This window comes from Zerene cesonia, chromosome 19 (genome assembly GCF_012273895.1).
Source record: "Zerene cesonia ecotype Mississippi chromosome 19, Zerene_cesonia_1.1, whole genome shotgun sequence".
NCBI lineage: Eukaryota > Metazoa > Arthropoda > Insecta > Lepidoptera > Pieridae > Zerene > Zerene cesonia.
In genome coordinates, this window is record NC_052120.1 from 5,603,810 (window position 1) to 5,623,790 (window position 19,981).

At 32.1% G+C, this 19,981-nt stretch overlaps 3 protein-coding genes across 3 annotated transcripts; 2 read left to right on the forward strand and 1 right to left on the reverse strand.

Annotated features, from left to right (window-relative positions):
* Nucleotides 1-1,918: 1,918 nt before the first annotated feature.
* On the forward strand, nucleotides 1,919-5,584 carry LOC119834467 (vacuolar protein sorting-associated protein 54). The gene is made up of 2 exons (XM_038358834.1): nucleotides 1,919-2,272; nucleotides 2,453-5,584. The coding sequence occupies exons 1-2, from the start codon at nucleotides 2,175-2,177 to the stop codon at nucleotides 5,022-5,024; spliced, it is 2,670 nt and encodes an 889-aa protein (XP_038214762.1). The 5' UTR covers nucleotides 1,919-2,174; the 3' UTR covers nucleotides 5,025-5,584.
* A 605-nt stretch (nucleotides 5,585-6,189) lies between these two features.
* LOC119834598 (UDP-N-acetylglucosamine--dolichyl-phosphate N-acetylglucosaminephosphotransferase) lies at nucleotides 6,190-8,345 on the reverse strand. Its single transcript, XM_038358996.1, has 5 exons — nucleotides 7,946-8,345; nucleotides 7,749-7,863; nucleotides 7,455-7,668; nucleotides 7,021-7,252; nucleotides 6,190-6,849 (listed from the first exon to the last, which is right to left on the reverse strand). The coding sequence occupies exons 1-5, from the start codon at nucleotides 8,083-8,085 to the stop codon at nucleotides 6,360-6,362; spliced, it is 1,191 nt and encodes a 396-aa protein (XP_038214924.1). The 5' UTR covers nucleotides 8,086-8,345; the 3' UTR covers nucleotides 6,190-6,359.
* A 2,302-nt stretch (nucleotides 8,346-10,647) lies between these two features.
* LOC119834475 (exocyst complex component 3) lies at nucleotides 10,648-19,121 on the forward strand. Its single transcript, XM_038358847.1, has 11 exons — nucleotides 10,648-11,095; nucleotides 11,309-11,457; nucleotides 11,886-12,081; nucleotides 12,569-12,823; nucleotides 13,168-13,449; nucleotides 13,537-13,719; nucleotides 14,330-14,488; nucleotides 15,013-15,120; nucleotides 16,695-16,874; nucleotides 17,459-17,857; nucleotides 18,610-19,121. Exons 1-11 carry the CDS (start codon nucleotides 11,003-11,005, stop codon nucleotides 18,865-18,867), a joined length of 2,262 nt encoding a protein of 753 aa, XP_038214775.1. The 5' UTR covers nucleotides 10,648-11,002; the 3' UTR covers nucleotides 18,868-19,121.
* The last annotated feature ends 860 nt before the right edge of the window (nucleotides 19,122-19,981 follow it).

A 19,981-nucleotide genomic window follows, 5' to 3' on the forward strand; every position in this document is an offset into this window, starting at 1 on the left:
ATTAGTATAAGTAGAAAGAGTACCTATACAAATATTTTGTATAATTGATGTAATGGTTATGATTACACATATCGGACGTAATAGGTATAAAAAACTATAAAGCATTACATAATTGTTTTTTTTCTATGATATTACCATTAACCTCATCTACTTATTTTTATTGTTTTTATTTTGGGAACCGAACCGAGGAATCCTCGATTCACGACTACTTTAATAAAAATTTATGTATCCAATACCATACAACTAGTATACCTAGAATTATATTATCCGTGACTATACTAAAAATGATGTAATAAAAAACAACTTTTTATTCATTATTCAGCTTTGTACCTTATCCCATAACAGCAACATAAAAAAAGAAAAAAAGTACTACGTAAAAAATTACAAACAATAAATTTAGGGGCGTTCGATTCTTTAATGCATACAAGATTTCGCCCGCAGCTTCATACGTGTTAACTTCGCAGCAGTTTAATTTTATATTTATTTATTTTTTTATGTCATAGCGGGCAACTGAGCTGGAGGTTGGCTTGATGGTAAGCGATCACCACCGCCCATGAACATACGCCTCATTCGCAAAGGCTCAAACCTGTGCGAATGCGCTGCCCGCTTTTAAAGTGTAAGGGATAAGGAAAGGATCGATAACTACCAATCAAATTCGTTGTTAAGTTTTTAAGCATACATACATACAAACAAACAGACAGACGCAGGAAACGACTTTGCTTTATATTATGTGGTGATATATGTCATCCACCAGAGGTAGAAACAACCAAAGCATTTAATTTGAAAAAAAAAATAGAAGAAAAAGAACATAGTCAAATACTACTAGTAGTGACTATCTACGTTATATTTTTTACTCTACACTAGTACAAAATATAATTCAGGTAGGCTCTACTGAGGGACCAAAGTCAGAATAATAAACAGGTACTTTTTAATTTATCTGCCGTCTGAAGTATCGAATTCCACCAGTTTTTTAATTTTTTACATAGGTATTAGGGAATAACACAAAAATGAACATCTATGAATTATATCGTAAAAATTTTCATGATTCATCATACAGCCATAACTAATAAAATGCATGCGATGCGCTATAAAACCTATTAAAGTTGTAATTTAAATGCTGTTAAATTGAGCTAAATAAAACAAATCAATTAAATATTACTAGATAAAAAAATTTGGACTTTAAAAGAAGGAAAGTATTATAAAGCACGCAAATATTATATTGTAACTTAATATTATATTTAATAAAACATATTATTTCTTTAATAATAGCTGACTATTTCTGATTTTTAAATCGGAATATTATATTCAGTAAAGAACTATATATTTTGTATAAAGGTAAAATGTGGATAAGTAAGTTACCTAGGTGCTGTAAATGCGAATTTTCTAATATAAACAGGTCTGATTGAAAATAACAGAGAAACTTAGTAAAACATCGACTAGGAGGGGCACAGGCGTAAACAGACATAGGCGCTAATTACACATTACTGAATTTAGTTCAAAAATTCAGAAGTAACTTCAGAAATAAGAAGCTGCTGATCATGCCGTTGCAAATTTAGACACAGTCAGATAATGGAAAATAAGAAGGGTTAAGAAATTATGTGATGGATTCGAGATCATTTCAGCAAAATACTGTCATACGAGAGAATATAAGTGCAAAAGAACAATGTTGGACTATTTACAAAATTCAAATCAGAACGCCACACCAACCTGACTTCTGAATTTAATATGCTTACTTGCTGAATGATTACGCTTTTCTAAATTCTCCCGTATTTTTCTATAGGGTTCAAGGCACAGTAATTGCTAATATAGTTATTATGTTATCTGTAGTAGTAGCCAGGGGACTACTAGTGACCTTTTTCTACAATATGGCGACAGTATAAAAAGAAAGCTTAAAGTAGAACAACGTCTTTGATCTCGTAGGTAGTAAAAGCCCAAAAAGTTTGTAAGCACGAGATCATCATGTTATCGATCGTAAAATGCATCAAAAAATCCGATTTTGATATTGTGCACTTCTCTACTTTTAACGTCATTTTATTTAGTGTCAAATGTCAATTTGACGGATTATAATCATCAATAATCATGAAATTTCTCAACTTTTTGTTCGGACAAATATTAAGATGATATTTTAGATACATTTAATAAAAAAATTAAGTGAAGTTGAAAACAAAAATGTTATGGAGGATACTTCCAATGTATGTACGAAAACGCCAACATGGCAAAACTGTATCCATTGCCCAAACTTGCTGTTCACAACAGCCTCAGAATTCGAAAAGTAAGTTATTTTAGTAACTTAAATATTGTATGTGTAATGAAGACAATCATTCAGTATACAAAGTACCCACGAGAGATTTAAATTATATACACAATTTCGTTATGGCTAGATCTATATATTATGTTTTACAAGCTTCATTAAGGTTAGAATGCTGTTTCATTTTCTAAATATCTATTTCAGACACATACAAGAAAAACATAGTATAAAGGAAGGATCAATTATTCTTTGCCAATATGGACAGAATGGCATTTGTTCTGCATTACAGTTTGGTGATCTACGAAAAGCTGGTTTTAAATATCATATACGACAACATCATTTGTATAACACAGATGGCTCTGAAAACTGGGACTTTTATTCATCATCACAAAATATACCTGCAGTTCTAAATGATCCAAACAGAGGTAAACAAAGTAATTTTTTCACAAAGACTTGGGGTGATAGTTTTATAGATAGAGTTGAAATATATCCAAGTCCATATTTGCCAGAAATAACATTGTTGCATTTTGAATCATATTGTAAAAAGGTTGCTAAAAGGTACAGAAGACATTGCCAATTGAAAGAAAATGCTCCAATCAAATCAAAGACTCCTGTTGTTGAAACCATTTGTGAGGTTCCAAGTATATTTTATGAGCAATCTCTAGCATTAAATGACCCTAAAAATTTTTGTAAAGTTTTCCCTGGGCTTTCTGATTCAGTAAATATAAACACTGCAATAAGATCACTTCAGGAAACATTGAGTACTTATTTAGATGTCATTGAAATGAAGATATCTAAGCAAGTTGCACAAAAATCAGATGCATTTTTCCATGCTATGCTTTCTCATGACACTATAATGGAGCAAATGGCCAGAGCTATAAAGACAGTGCAATTTTCTAGAAAAAAAATCATTGATGTAAAACAAAATTTAACATCGAGTCCCATAAAATTAATAAGTCTTACAAGAATCAATCATAACTTGAATAATGTACATGATCTACTCAAATTAATGGGAACAGTTCAGCAGACTCAACCAATGATACAGCTTTTGCTAAGTACTTCAGACTATGTAGCAGCACTTGATTTAATAAGTTCGACCCAAAAAGTTTTATCATCACGCTTATCAGGTATTCAAGCTTTTAGACACCTATCACCACAATTAACTGAAATGAAGCGGTTAATACAAAAAATGCTTAATGATGAATTTTCAAGATTTATAGTGGCAGATTTAAATAGATCTCAAGCAGACCCTGAAGAGTTACCAGAAAGAGATAAAATAATTTCTATAGTGTCAGGGATACTGAGATTAAAAGAATTTGACTTCATAGATAATTTCAAAATTGAAGCAATGACCTCTATTCAAGCAACAATTAAACAGAGTGTTGTTGAAATAATATCTGAGAGGGAAGGAAATACAGAAATTGTTTTAAGAGGATCAAACACTGATACATGGCTTCTTTGTAATGAAGGCATTACATTTCTCCAAAAAGTTACACCTAATTTAGTAAATTTGTTTAGAAGAATCTTATCAGTTACCAATGTTATCCTTGATGTCAGTCAAATGAGTGATGTTACCGGGAATGACAGTGAAGACACTTGGACCCAAGCAGAGATTACATCGTTAGAAGATAAAATCAATAAATTGATATCATCCCTATCTGACTACAGCAATGAAAGATGTGCCAATCTCATTGTAACCAGAACTGACAGAGACTATGTTTTCTCTGATTTAACTCAATTATCAAAATTGTCAGAATTAATAGATAATTTTTCAAAAGAATGTGAAGAAATTACTGGACACAATAGCAATGCAATGAAACTAGCTTTGAGAAGCTTTGCTATGAAATACATACAAAATTTGCACTTAGAGAGAAGATCTCAACTAACTACAGCGCTAAACAATGAAAGATGGAAAACAGCAGATGTACCTTATGAATTGCAAAGTGTCATTAATAAGATATGTGAAACTGGTGAAATACCAAGTTTATTACAGTATGATAGAGGAAAACCAGATGGCAAATTTTTTGTAATAAACAGAGAAAATTATGCTGTTGTTGCTTCGGTACAGCTTTTGATAAAAATATTGCTAGAATACTGTGATGCAACAAAGCAGTCTCCAGATATTGTTCAATACTTAGTACACTGTATGTTAGAATTAATAAGACATTTTAACTCACGGTGCTGCCAATTAGTATTAGGTGCAGGAGCTATACAAAGTGCAGGGTTGAAAACTATTTCTACTTCAAATTTGGCACTTGTGTCTAGATCACTGCAGGTTATATTATGGCTTTTACCTCTTATTATTCAGCTTCTAGAAAAACTGCATTCTAAGGAATTATCTCTCAATGGATTCAATAGCATTGAAAGTGATATTGCTGGTCATAAGAAAGAAATAGAAAATAAAATATCTTTGATTGTAAGTAATATGCTTTGTTCTCAACTAGCGGGATGGGATGCTAAGCCACCAGTTCCTTCTCAAACATTCCGAAATATATCGAAACATTTAGTAAAATTGCATGAGGCTCTAATTGATATTTTACCCCTTGATCAAATAAGAAAAATATATATGAGAGTCCATGAAAATTTTAAGGACAAGTTAAGAGAGCAGTTGGGTAAGATGAATATTGTGGCAAATGGAAGTCCGCAGCATGGAATTGTTACATCTGAATTAACATTTTATTTGCAAACACTTAAAACATTAAGGGTGATCAATGATAGTGATCCTGAAGATAATATATTATATGATATTTGGTTGACTTATGGTAAAGAAACTTAGATATTTTGAAGTTTTATACAAAATTTATTTAAATGTGTAAATAGTATAGGCAAGTATGAAAAAATCTTAAACATCTCCTTTAAATTATTTTTATGTGTTATACATTATATAGTATTTATTTATTTTGGTACTATGAGCTTAAATGAAACTATTAAGTCATCAAACAAGTAATTTATGTATATTAAATATCAAAATTGTATAGTTTACCTACACAACATTCTCACAGCTGAAAACTTTTATAAGTACAATTTTCAATTCCAGGCAGAGACTTTTGCATATCAAATTAAAATTATTACCTAAATTATTTTTGTGTAGACACCACCAATGGCAATAGCAATTAGAAAAATAATGGAGATATTATATTACTTAAGTATATGTTTAAAATATTGTAAATTAACCAATCTCAAGTCATTGTGTAGATAATAAATGTTGTTTATAATATGCAAATAATTATTTGTAAATAATTATTAAACAGAAATGAGATAGGTACCTATCTCATTCCTGTTTGTTCAATAAGATGCATTCCAAATGTATAAATGATAATAAAATGTTTCTGCTTATATTATTGCTTTAACTTTATTTTATTTGAACTCATAAATTAGTATCTTTTTTATGTATTCACAATTTTATGGTTATATATGGGAACCAAGAAAATGAAAATGGTTCGTCTCAGTTCCAGAATATCTATTAAAATTTTACAAAATAAGAGTGTTTCATTATATAGTTAAAATAACAGGCTCTTTTTAAACGACACAAACAAGTCTTATAATGTAATGGTAATCTCCATTATTCTAACTGAACCGATTTTAATGAACTTTTCTGACAGCTTTGGTAAAGTACTCAATCAAGTGTTTCATTTTGGATACAGAATAGGAATTATTGGAGATTTAATTAACAAAAAGTATTTTTGGGAACCTCATAAAATTATAATGTATTTAAATTATTAAATAGATCCTCCGTCGTTTTCAGGCACCTCAATTAAAAATAAGGGTTAAAAAGGAACACAATGACATAAACACAAAGTTTATTTATTCTTTATAATTAAATTACATATACAATTCTGTAAGATAAATATAACGATTATTTATATTCTATTTGGTTAAAAACAAAACTTTTCTTGAATGGCCAAAAACAATTAAATAAGTATTGAATGATATTTATATTAAATAAATATATATATTTTTTTAATTGAATACTTTTTCATAAATAATTTTTCATTTTAATTTTGAAATATACTATGTTTTCAGTACAGCTAAGCTACACTTATATGTAGTTTAATATGAATTTAAAATTATGACCTCTCAGAGTATCACAGTCTCATTTTATCAAAAACTGTCAAATATTATTATAGAAATATGATGCCATAGGATATCTTATTATAAAAGCTAAACACGAACAGAAGATTTGGAATATCAACAGACTTGAAGTAAGTCTTTTTTCAGGCATTGGTCCCAATTTAATTAAAAATAAATTGATTATAGTTAAATTATTAATAGTAATATATTCTTCATCTTCAACTCTTTCGATTAGGTGTAGTAATGTAAACGTTTTTAGAATAACACCATTCACTAAATGCAAATCTTTCTTTGCTATCACAGTTCTACTTGCTTGAACTAAATCAGTCTCTGCACTGTATTTAGGTAAGCGATGCCTTGGACATGGTATAATGTGAAAAAGTTGTGGAGTAGAATATATGAAATTAAATATTTGGGGTATAAAAAATAAAAGGACAGTTTTACTGAAATGTCCTAGGATACCAACAACGGCAAATGTCATTCCAGAAACATAACAAAATGTATCTCCAATAAATACTCTTGACGGGTACCTGAAATATAAAACAATGTACAAATAAGAATGGATATCTTTTAGTGACTGCCAATAATTATTTATTTTTTAGAATACTCATCAAAAGATACAATATTTGATTAATCAAATATGAAGAAATGCAAGCAACTTTTAAAACAGTGATTGTTTTCATAATTAATATTATACTTACCAATTATGTTTCAACAAGGCCAGTGTTGTTGCTAGATAAGGAATCATCAGATGCAATGAAAATGTATGGGCTTTGTACTGTTCTCCTCTTAACTCCATGAAATCAAATATGATTATTGAAGCAGCAATGACAACAGACTGCCCAACTTCAAGGCCATTGATGCCAGCCAATATATTTATTGCATTTGTACAAAATACTGCTAACATCCCCATGTATATATAATAAAGAAATCCTGAAAAATAAAAGTTAAATAAATATATTTTTAGATGACAGTCTCACCTAATGAGTGAACATGTTTAAGACTATTGTTTCCCCAAATTGTTTCATTTTTTATTAATGTATTATCAATTTATTTGATTATTGCATACGCAATAATAATTTAATTTTGAAATAGGTATCTCCATTACATTGGCTTTGACTAGAATCATACAAACCTATATTTATAGAAGGCCCTAAATAATCTCTTAAAGGTATAGGCACAATAATTGTTGTTGAGTTGAAGTTGACATAATAAACAACTAACAGGGGTAGTGAAGCCACTGTTGGTAATAAAAGTTTGTATCTCCATCTTAAATCCAATACATCATCCGCAAACCCAAGTAAAAGCATGCAGCATATTGATAATAGACCTGCTAACAACTCTGCAAACTGCAATACATTTTTCAAATTATTCTTATAGATTAACAATAATTAATTTGAGTCATTTTATAATACAACATTTTTTCTACCTCATTATGGGGAAAATTCCTTGTGTCTATGAGACTATTTCCAAACACTACAGGTATAAACAAGAAGTTAGTTACTAAAAATACACATCCAGATACAACTCCAATAGCTTCTGGACTGAAAATAACAATAAAATTTCAAATGATTGCATACTATCTTAAATAATGAGTCGTAATGAAAGAAATGAAATAGTACTTACATTTTATCTTTTGACACTTTACATAAATCTACACCATATAAGCCGGCTTTTATAAATAAATCTTTAAGTTTCGGTATTAACTCATCAGTTACAAAATAAGCTATTAGCGAAATAATACATATTATTATTATTGTCCACATTTTTGCTATTAAATATAAACCAACATAGCTATCACAAAACCTTTGGTGAATAGGGAATTATGAACTGAGATCTTTGGTGCGTATTTTCATTAGTGTTCATGTAGTCTTTTAATCTTGTGAACATAACCTTTTATAGGTAAGGATAAATTAATTTTGCATTATGATTTATTTATTTTATCTAGCTCACTTTAAATAAAAACGTGTCCATAATATAAATAACACCTGTCTAAACACGCAAAGTCAAAAACAAAATTTAAAGACCATTTCAGTAGTTCCAACGTAGTATCACAGATAACATAATGTTATACTAGTTAGTATTTTACTTACTCTGTGGTACTCACGTTTTTTTTTTTCTTTTTTTATGGCAATAAGTCAGAACTATTAGCCAGTGTTAAGTTATAAAAGGTAGGGAAACAATTTTTATACAATAATGACAGATTTAAGCACGCGTATAATCAGAGAAGTGGTGCTTATCAATATAAAATATACAACTTTAAATAATCTATGTAAATACAATATAAATTATTAGTGAATGAAAAACTACGTAAAAATTACTTTACTGTAAATAATACAATAATTATTTACAATTTTATATTATTTCGATGGATAAAATCTCCAATGACTTCGCAATATTTAACAGGCTCGAGTAAGAGACAGTTAATAAAGTTTGGAAAATCCAAAAGTGCACGCCTCATAGCGGTTTTTAATTTTTACAAGAAAAAAATAAAAAAGACTTTTGAATTTTTCGCGCCATTGTCCACCCAGAAATGGAAATATAAGGTACTACACGCAAGTATTGTAAACGAGCCTTTTTACATAACGTAACAGAAAAATAGTTGATGAGATAGAAATATACATTCGATAAGTGGATTTTTGTTTTGTCAATTAATATAAAATTACATTGAATTAGACCGTGATCTTCGAAAGGAAATAAATTTAGATGATACCGAAGCGTTAAAAAAATAAATAAATTTGATTAGTTAAGTTTTTCGCGAGTTATCGTGACCACGCCGGTTTTCATATATACATACAAACGGACAGGCTTAGAATATTTTTTTTAAACATTTTTTTAGTTATTTACAAAGCAAAATAAGATTTAAAAATGTCATGAGTGTTGAAACTAGTGTTTTTTCTTGACAATCTACTATATAAAAATAAGTCGGGTTTTCCTTCCTGACGCTATAACTCCAAAACGCACGAACCGTTTTCCATGGTTTTGCATTCGTTGGAAAGGTCTCGGGCTCCGTGAGGTTTATAGCAAAGAAAATTCAGGAAAAATTTCAACACAAAAGCGGGAAAAACGAAGCCATCTGGTGGCGAAACGGAGTTCGCCGGGTTTGCTAGTTATGTATAAATATTATTCTACAAGTGCGATAGAAAATATTTACACGCAAGTATTGTAAACAAGCCTTTTTACATAACGTAACAGAAAAATAGTTGATGAGATAGAAATATACATTCGATAAGTGGATTTTTGTTTTGTCAATTAATATAAAATTACATTGAATTAGACCGTGATCTTCGAAAGGAAATAAATTTAGATGATACCGAAGCGTTAAACAAAAAAAAAAAATTCGATTAGTTAAGTTTTTCGTGAGTTATCGTGACCACGCTGGTTTTCATACATACATACAAACGGACAGGCTTAGAATAATTTTTTTAAACATTTTTTTTAGTTATTTACAAAGCAAAATAAGATTTAAAAATGTCATGAGTGTTGAAACTAGTGTTTTTTCTTGACAATTATGTATAAATATTATTCTACAAGTGCGATAGAAAATATTTACAGATACTTTTAGTTAAAAAAATCCCTTGATTTTCGTTAAGCGAGAGTAGAGCACTACCTCAACGCTCCGCTTATGAGGCGTGCAATAGAAATAGGAAAGGGTAAATAGAATTCAAGAGTAATTCAAGAGATAAATGTAAAAAGGAATGGTCATAAAGCGGGCAAGCAAAACATATATGATTAAGATTGTCCGTATCTAAAGTACATTCACTCATTTCATTGTTTAATACACCTATTTTAGTAAGATGATAAGGGAGTACAAACGTGTCCAAGTCGCATACGAATTAATACACTTGTTATTAGTTTACCTGCCTTGATTTTACTAAACCAAGGTTTTATTGGAATCCGTGGTTACTATGGCAACTTACGATAGTGATGTTGACATTTGACAGTAATGGCAGAGAATTAAAATATATAATGCAGATCACTCACATTCGCACGAATACCCTTGAACTACAAGTATAGTACGGCATTTTCAAATGTTTTAAGCGATTGCATAGGTTAGCATTAGCATAGCATTATCGTGAGATTTGGGCGCGACGACCAATTCAAGATATTTCGTAGCAATAATAAAGCTAACACCCCCACTACGACCGGCACAACTGTGCGACGTTGGAAGCCATGCGTCGTCAAAATAAAAAATGCTATGCAATAGCTTAAAGCTTTACCGTGGCAGTCCCCGAGTGGCACACATATATTTTTTTCCATATATTAGAACCAACTATTTTCGTATATAAATTGTAAATTGCACCAAATATAATATAATATCACAGATAATATAATACTTTACATAATATTATACTAGATTGAACGAATGTTTGCACGCAAATGATGTAGGATAAGGATATATAATCTATGCAATAATGCAAGTGACACTGTAATTCACTCATTGGTGTTCTTGTAATTGTTGACATATTATTCTATCAAATATAATACTTTAAACTTTTATGTTTTTATTCGTGCACATACCCAAGAAGCCCGATTTACTCTTTCTAATTTAATTTATTTATTAATCAAGGTTTCATCCTTACGAACTACATTTTCTATATTGTTTCGTGCTGTAACTTAATGTACCAAGCTTACATTAAGTAATACGGTTACTTTGATTATTGTTGGTTTGTTTTCGGAAATATGAGTACCATGGAAGAGATAGAAGAAGAGTCAAAAGCAGCAGCAGAAAAAATGGTTATGAATATGATGCAAAGACCTGGTCAGCTGGAAAAGGTTCGTCTCTTTCAATCATGTTTATAAAATAAGTGACAAAATACGCTATTAAGGGCGTTGCTTTCATTAAAATGTTATATTATTGTATTATACACGTTAAGTTTAATCAAAGATATTATGTATTATGAATAGTCTGATTTAGTAGAACTCTAATTAACCAACATTTAATAAATATCCTTAAAGCTTCCTTTGCTAAATTTACATAAAATTCAGGTTGAACAATATAAAAAAAGGATAACCCATAAAAAGGCATCAATTGAAGCCCAACTGAAATCAGCAGTTCAAGGAAAATTGGATGGAGTAAGTGTAGGTTTACGACAGCTACAAGAGTGTCTTGATGATGTGCAACAAATCAGTATAAAGTAAGAAGCACACTTAATTTTATTCTATTATTTCACATTTATTAAAATAATAATTTTTTTAATTCACCTCATTAACATACAATAGATTCCCATTAATGTCAATCACATTTGTTCCAAATTTGCTTAATCTTATAAAAAATTGGATTATATCGGAGGCCCATATCCTTTTCCTTACCCTTTCTTTCCTACCCCAGTCCTTACCTTTATTCCTCTCATTAATTCTTTCCTAATCCCTTACTAATTTCAAGTCGGCAATCCATTTGTAGAGGCATAAGGGATGCAATCTGCCTTACACCTCTCCAATTGTTCCATGGGTGATGGTAACACTTACTATCAGGCGTCCCACCAGCTCCATTGCCGACTAAGACATAAAAAATTTAAAATGCTTTTACCACAAAAGCCGCTAATGTGTGTGTTTAAATTTTAAGAATGGATGAATTAGAAGAACTATTAAAAGGTGTACCACCATTAGTAGCATCTCTACAAGCAGTGCGTGAGGAAGATTGTCGTCATTCTCAATATGTAACTGCTATGGACAGTTTGAAACACATTTTTACAGTACCAGAAAGTGTAGCAAAAACTAAACAATGGATTGGTGAAGGAAAACTGTTACATGCTCACCAGGTATTGAAGTGAAATATACCTATTGTTGCTTACAATCTTTATGCAATGCAATGTATTCTGTTACAGCTGCAATAGTAACAAATTTAATTTTTAGTTTTATAGCATTGAAATGCTGTGTGAAATGTGATCAAATTTTTTCTATTCTTTCAAAATTTCTCATGCAATAGTAACAGTTATGTAGTGATTTGCTTACTGAATTAAAACATAACCAAAGTTTAACAATGGTTATGAAATAATTCTCAGCTTATTGGTAACTAGCCGCGCCCCGCGGTTTCACCCGTGTAAGTCCGTATACCGTTGGAATATCGGGATAAAAAGATGCCTATATGTTATTCCAGTTGTCCAGATGTCTACGTACCAAATTTCATTGCAATCGGTTCAGTAGTTTTTGCGCGTGAGAGCAACAAACACACACACATCCTTACAAAATTTATAATATTAGTAGGATTAGTAAGATTATGATGAACTTTTTATAAAACATTTTCAGTGTCTCAGTGATCTCGAAAATTCTAGAGATGACCTGCTTTATGAGCTACACAGACTTCCTAATCAGTCTTCACATGATAAAATTATGTTAAAAGCTTATTTTGAGGATGTTGGGGTTGTATCCAATTTATTAGAGAAACAGATAAAACTAATATTAGCAAGAACCTTAAATACGGTTAGAAAAGAACCAACTGTCATTGTGACTGCATTGAGAATTATAGAAAGAGAAGAAAAGAGAGACCAAATGGCTTTACAGGTATGTGTCTCACTTTTCATTCATAATTAAGCATCATAATAAATCATTAATTCCAATTTTTTTATTTGCTTAATATTGAAGTCCATCTAGGGTATACTAATTCAATGTATGTAGGCATTTCATACTGGATTTCATAATCATGTACTCACAACATTGAATCAATAATTTATCCAATACCTTTTTAATTGCACCACCGTTGTGTTGGGCTCTATTTTCGAATCATGTTGTTTGTATAAGTTTACATCAATTTTCAGAAATCTACCACAACATGATTTTTCCCAATGAACTTTCATGTTAAAATTAATGAATGATTTTTTTCTTGATTTTAATTCATTGTGTTTCAGCAACAAGATCAATCTGGGTTTATGCCACCAGGTAGACCAAAAAACTGGAGGAAGACAGCATTTGAGGAACTAGAACGTGCTGTCGCCCAGCGTATCGAAGGCACGCGAGTTGATGAGCGTGAAGATAACAAATTATGGCTGATTCGATACTTAGAACTGACAAGACAACTTATTTTAGAAGATTTAAGAGTGGTGAAAACCTTGTGTGTGCCTTGTTTCCCGCCACATTATGATATTGTTAATAAATATGTTAATATGTATCATACATGCCTATCTTGCAGTGTAAGTTGTTCGCATTGTTTTATATAAATAAAAATATTTAATTATCTTATAAAGACAATCAAGAATACAAAGACAATAACATTTTAGTTACAAGATGTAGTCCAGAATGGATTGGAAGGCAATGAATATGTGACTTTGTTGTCATGGATACTAAACACATACCCTGGTCAAGAGTTGATGGCAAGTCCGGAGCTAAAAATTGATGTATCTACTCTACCTCCATTACTGACTGATGAAACTATGCAAAAACTGCAGGATGAATATTTACAGGTACAATTTAAAATATACCATCCAGAACAACACCTAAGAATTATAAATAAAGTATAAATATCAAATATTAAATTTAGCATGAAAGACGGAACAAACTTTCCCATATTACTTACAAAAATAATTGTGTTTCCTTAAATTAGTACATTTTATTTAGTAGTATTATATAAAAAAATCTATTTACCTATGAATACTTACTTGTCTTAGTCATGGCGCCATACATGAACGACTCATTCGGTTTTGCAAATTCTTTATTTTTCTTATGTTTATTATTGTTAGAATAAAAGATTGAGAAATTGGCGCCATAATTCAAAAACTGTACTAATTCACGCGTTTCACGCCAAGACGGGGCAATGTCTGTCGGTTCAGCTAGTAAATTTTAAAAGATGTTTGTTGGTGTCTTATAAAGTTAGATTATAAATATCAACTATATTTACAAATATCAACTATAAAGGCTGTAAAAACCTTATATTGAACAAAATATTAATTAATTCATACTGAAAACAAACAAAAAGATTACCAACCTAAATTAAAATATGAAATGAATTTCCATAACAAGTGTTTGTCAAATAAAATATCGTCATTAATGAATGCATTCATATGTTTGTTGCAGAAAATGGAGTCGAACTACCGCGAGTGGATGGACAAGACGCTGGAGTCGGAGCGCGCGGAGTGGGGCGGCGAGCGCTCGCCCGAGGTGGAGCCGCACACGGCCGCGTTTCACACGCACGCGCCCGTCATTATATTCCAGATGATCGATCAGAACCTTCAGGTTTGGTTTTTATTGTTTAGCATTACGAACCCCAGGTGGTCCTCAGCTTTTCAGTATTTAGCAACAGAAAATCTCCTCAGGTCCCAAGTAGAGTTCTGGTGCTTTGTAAATCTGATTTTAACTCATGCAAATAAGGTTGAATATATTTATGTGTACAATGATCTTTTACCGTTAAAATTTAATATTTTCTTAATTATAATATTCTAAAGACGAGTTACAAATTGGTTCGCTCATGCTTATGTACAAACAAAAACATTATAAATGGGAAAGTATGTCTGCCTGACAATTCCATTTTTACTCGTAAACCACTGAATTGATTTGCAAGAAATTTTTGTACAGGGATTTTTTTTGGGAAATCCCGTTATATACCAGGCATAAATATAAACGATAAACCGGGCCTGTCTATTTTTCCTTTCGGCGAAGCAGTGGGTGGTAAACAATTGTGACAAGGACATACTGTTTGCTGCTTTTGGCGGTTGTTGTACATACTATACTAACATACTTGATAAAATTTTTATTTTTAGGTTACAGAGACAATAACAAAAGAAATCACATTCAAAGCTCTTCTACTGAGTATTGAACAAGTGACTCGCTTCGGAAACATGTATAGGGAAGGTGTTATACAATTTAAGGTAGGTGATTTTTTAAAAAAATTCTTAATGAGTAGGTTTTTCTTTTTTCTGTATTGCTTATTTTAAGTAAAATTCAGGGTTGGTACATATTTATAACATGGTGACACACATGATTTACTTCACATTTATTAAACATGCCACACTGCGAGCAATCAAGATGTCACTGTGGTGATTCGTTTATTTAAAGCAGTTAATAGACACCAGTGGTCGAAATTCGACCGTAACCATAAACAAATAAGGGTGTGACAAATGCATGGAAATCTGATATATAATATAGTTTTTATGCATTATTAAAACAAATATATAAGCATTTCTCATCTGTGCAAATAACAAAAGTGCCATATTTCGTCCACCACCCTCGGCGAAATTTTTGTAAAGCAGGGGGACAAAGTTCTTGATCCCTGTAAATCTACAGTAATATAATAAAGAGGAAACTTTTGTATTTTTGTTTGTTTGTAATGTTTCCTCGCAAAAACCACTGGACCGATTTCAAGAATTCTTTCATTAGAATTTGCAACTTCACTGACTGACATAGGCTATATATGTACCACGTGCGAAGTCGGGGCCAACTGCTAGTCTATACATATAATAAATCTGTAGAAAAATCGTTTTTGTACATTGAAGAAATTGAAAAAAAAAATAGCCAGTGTGTGAAAAGATAACTAACAGAACCCATTTCCATTTTTGAAATTTTTGTCTGTTTGTCTGTTTATATGTTTGTTTGTGCGCATATCACGTAAAATCTACTAATTAAATGTAGACAATGTTTAAATACAAAAATTATGCGTAACTTGAGGTATAATTTAGTTTTTGTTTCATCGAAATCGGTTCACTCTATCACAAGATATGATTAATTTAGTGAGTTCAAGAAGTAAAATATTACGATACGAAATTCTGTATAGTACTTGCAACGGCATCTTAAGACTAAAAATAGAACTAATGTTGATAGTTGAAATCCAAATCCGATAGATGGCGTTGTGCAAATGACGTCATTTTCTGAATCGCGGTGTTAAAATTTTTCGCGCGAGAATGACCTCAACCGTGTTTACATGACCAATTGGGTTTCGTTTGGTGTCTTAAAAGTTCTTGAGTGTGTCGTAAACGGTCTTTGGTTACTTGGCAAATGATGAATGTTCTAAATTGGTCGAAAACAAGTATTGGCACTTTCTTTGGTTTCGTTTGGTCATTGGTTTGGAGTACAAAGTAAAAATTGTATCTTATTTACTTCGTAATTTTTATAGTGCCAATCGTTTTACAGTTGGTGTTGCCAATTCGTTAATATTATAAATGTACGAAAGTTTGTAAGGATGCGTGGGTTTGTTGCTCTTTCACGCAAAAAGTACTGAACCGATTGCGATGAAATTTGGTACGTAGACAGCTGGACAACTGGAATAACATATAGGCAACTTTTTATCCCAATATTCCTATGGGATACGGACTTACGCGGGTGAAACCGCGGGGCGCAGCTAGTAGGCTATATATGTATCACATGCGAAGCCGGGGCCAACAGCTAGTAGATAATATAGTTGTATGCGATGACGACAATAATGAGGATTACGATGGCACGTGACCAGAACGCTCACTTCGCGGACCGCGCGCGCGTCGCGTACTTCACGCACCACATGATCACCATCGTGAACAACAGCGAGCAGATGGTGCGGCTCGCGCAGCAGACGCAGGCGCGCCACTGGCCGCCCGCGCGCCACGACCCGCCCGCCGAGGAGAAGTTCAACCGGATGCTGGCTACCTTCCAGGTGCGTGCGCTGCCCGACTGCAGGCCTCGTTCACTGACTGACTGACTGACTGACTGACTGACTGACTGACTGACAATTTGGGAAAGTGTTTGTCCTAGCATTGTCAATGGGCTTGTTGCATTTTGCGGGAGTCAAGTACGCTTTGGCACGAATTGGGCCAGGTCCCTCCTCACAGCCTCACAGACACTCCTCACACCCTCACAGACGATCGGCGTAACATAAAAAATAAGTAGGTCAGTGGAGGAGCCGGAGGTCCGTTACTATTTTCTGGTCTTTCCATCCTATTCCTTTATTCTCATCGTCAATTCTTTCCTTATCCGTTACCCAGAGCAACGCATTTGCAGCGGAACGACTGCTGTAATTGTTTGTTGAAGTTGGTAGTCGTTTAGCATAAAGCCATTCACAAATTAGGTTTCCCGCTCTAATATAAAATAAATAAATTAAAAAAGTTCTAGAAACTGTTAAGAATATGTAACAATCAATTTGTCTGTTGTGTGTTGACTATTGAGTGTTTTGTCATTGCAAATAATTCCATTTCGCAATGGAAAATTTACATTTTCTATATAATTTATAATACTTTGCAGAATTTGAGGAACGAAGCAGCTAACTTTTTACTCGAAGAGGCCTTTTTAGATCTTGAAAAACACTTCGATGATCTATTCACGGCGAAATGGCTGACTTCTAGCATTCCAGTTGATACGATATGCGTCACACTCGAAGACTACTTCCAAGACTACAATCACTTGAGGGAGAAAAACTTCGAGTACGTTATAAATCAAGCGCAAAATCTAGTCTACAGAAAGTATATAACAGCAATGTTGTCAAAGAAAGTAACTTTTAAAACTGTCGAAGAGGCGCAACAAGCGGCGACTAAGATAGTGAAAGAAGCAAACCAGATACGATCGTTTTTCAAGAAAATTGCTCTCGCCGCTGAGGGAATCAACGTTGACTGGCCGTTTGAAGTTCTGAGCACACTAGCTGAAGTAAGTGAATATATTTACTTTATTCGATATCATTTCGCCCAGAAATTCCTGTTTATTTATGTTTGCCTTACGTAGTATTTAGTTTATATATATTAATGTTATAAACTAACCTTCAAACTTAATTACAGAGGTAGAGGCCGCAAAATTTATTGAGCATATTTATTATTACTTACGGTCACCGTTCCAAGGTTATGGCCGTATGATTTTTCTCATATGCAAGGAAGTCGTACTTTCGTAACGACTTAATGTGTGGTTATTTTATGAATCCATTATGTGTTACAATATTCTACTCTTTAAATATGAATATTCTATATCGTATATTACGTTGAAATATTATTTACAAAAAAATTTTAGAACTTTTTACGGGCTCGAGTCTCATGTTCTCGATTTATTCATTAAATATCACATTTCTGATGATTCGAACACATCTTAGTTTCATCTTGTTATCATACAGCGAGCGTGGTCACAAGCAGACTGAAGTATTACAAAATCGATATCTTGATAAAGCTCTCTCCGCTTTTTAGTAGGTACTAGCTGTTGCCCGCGGTTTTACCCTCGTAGTATCTGATTTTATATAGCCTACATCCTCCCTCAATAAATAGGCGATGTAACACTTAAAGGGTTTTTTTAATCGGATCAGTAGTTCCTAAGATTAGCGCGTTTAACCAAACAAACTCATCATATTTATAATATTAGTATAGATGTATTGATAACAAGTCTATAGAATGTAAAAAGAGATACATCGTGCGCAGGTGCTCCGTTGCCAAGACATAGAGATGCTCTCGCTGGACCTGCACGGTGTTGTGGACAAATGTCCCGGGGTTAGTGAGGAGCAGCTGGCCCGCTTGGTCATGTTGCGGGGGGACGTGCCGCGGGCGCATGTCCGCGACACTGTGGCGCACGTGTGTTCCACTAGACGACCTGCGAGACCTAACACGCACCCCACACACCCCGATCTCTTCAAGGATATCACGTTTAGCGATAGATTGTTGTCCCACTTTACGCTGTAGGAGCTTTAAATTGATGATGATGAGACTTTTTATGTGAACAAGAAAGCTTTACATTATATGTTTGTGGTATGGAGTAAACGTGTGTTCACTAAACGACCTGCGAGAACTAATAGGCGGGGTGCCTTTATACACAGCTGTTTTACGCCAAATAAACTATAAGGAGATTATACTGTATACTATACAGTGTATAGGTGTTCTTATTGGTTTAACTTTTAATGTTAAACGTTCACGGACAAACAACATGTATTACGCAATTTAAAAATGTTGTTCCTTTTTCAAAAGACTAGCAAGATCTAGCAGGCGCTCTTAAACCGACTTCCCAATATAAATTTGTATAGATTATTGCTTTTAATGTTGTTCACTCAAGTGCACTACGTACGGTAGATTCACGGTATGATGTTGATTTTCTTCGATTACTACTTCGTCCGATTTAACTATTCACTGCTTATGTCACTTTTAATTGATCTAAATTACAAGTATTATTTAACATTTCGATTAAACGGTTTATTTTTTCCATTAAAAATCTAAATTAGAGCCGTGCTTCGCTCAATAAATAAACAATTACTTTACGCTTTTAATATTGGGCAGTTAAAATTAGATCCCGTGTTGTATCTTGCAGTCGCTAAACACTAAATACTTAATATATATACAGTTATTGGTATTTAATTTAATTAGTCGATTATATTTAATCAATTAATTTAGGCTGACATACCGAACCCCTCCTAATAAATATTTGTTATACAATATTTACTCATTAATCTTATTTCAAAGTCGTAGCAATTATTGTTGGTGCTAAAATTACATGATTAAGCACTTATTTCGAAGATAGTTAATAAGTTATAGAAATATAAAAAATTATTGTTTCTATTTTTTCCATATTATCAATGTATGAAGAGATAGGTTTTTATTACTGAAATTATTATTTGTGTTTTATCTTTTATAGGCTAATTATAATGTAATATAAGACAAAATATTATTATTAATAATAAATATTTAAAAATATGTTTTTTATTTTATATTATAACTTTTTCCTGTTCATCTATGTGAGTTCAACAAATGAAAAGAATAATTTTAAAGGTTTTGTGTGGAATACACATATGTTTAAAAAATTTAT

Bases quoted from the DNA above. Each gene is read 5' to 3' on its own strand.
- LOC119834475 (XM_038358847.1), top strand. From the start codon at position 11,003: ATGAGTACCATGGAAGAGATAGAAGAAGAGTCAAAAGCAGCAGCAGAA. The intron at 13,450-13,536 runs GTAAGTTGTTCG...ATAACATTTTAG, and splicing joins ATACATGCCTATCTTGCAGT to TTACAAGATGTAGTCCAGAA. The intron at 17,858-18,609 runs GTAAGTGAATAT...CATCGTGCGCAG, and splicing joins TTCTGAGCACACTAGCTGAA to GTGCTCCGTTGCCAAGACAT.
- LOC119834598 (XM_038358996.1), bottom strand. From the start codon at position 8,085: ATGTGGACAATAATAATAATATGTATTATTTCGCTAATAGCTTATTTT. The intron at 7,253-7,454 runs GTTTGTATGATT...TTTATTTTTCAG, and splicing joins AGGGCCTTCTATAAATATAG to GATTTCTTTATTATATATAC. The intron at 6,850-7,020 runs GTAAGTATAATA...TTTATATTTCAG, and splicing joins GCCTTGTTGAAACATAATTG to GTACCCGTCAAGAGTATTTA.
- LOC119834467 (XM_038358834.1), top strand. From the start codon at position 2,175: ATGGAGGATACTTCCAATGTATGTACGAAAACGCCAACATGGCAAAAC. The intron at 2,273-2,452 runs GTAAGTTATTTT...TATCTATTTCAG, and splicing joins ACAGCCTCAGAATTCGAAAA to ACACATACAAGAAAAACATA.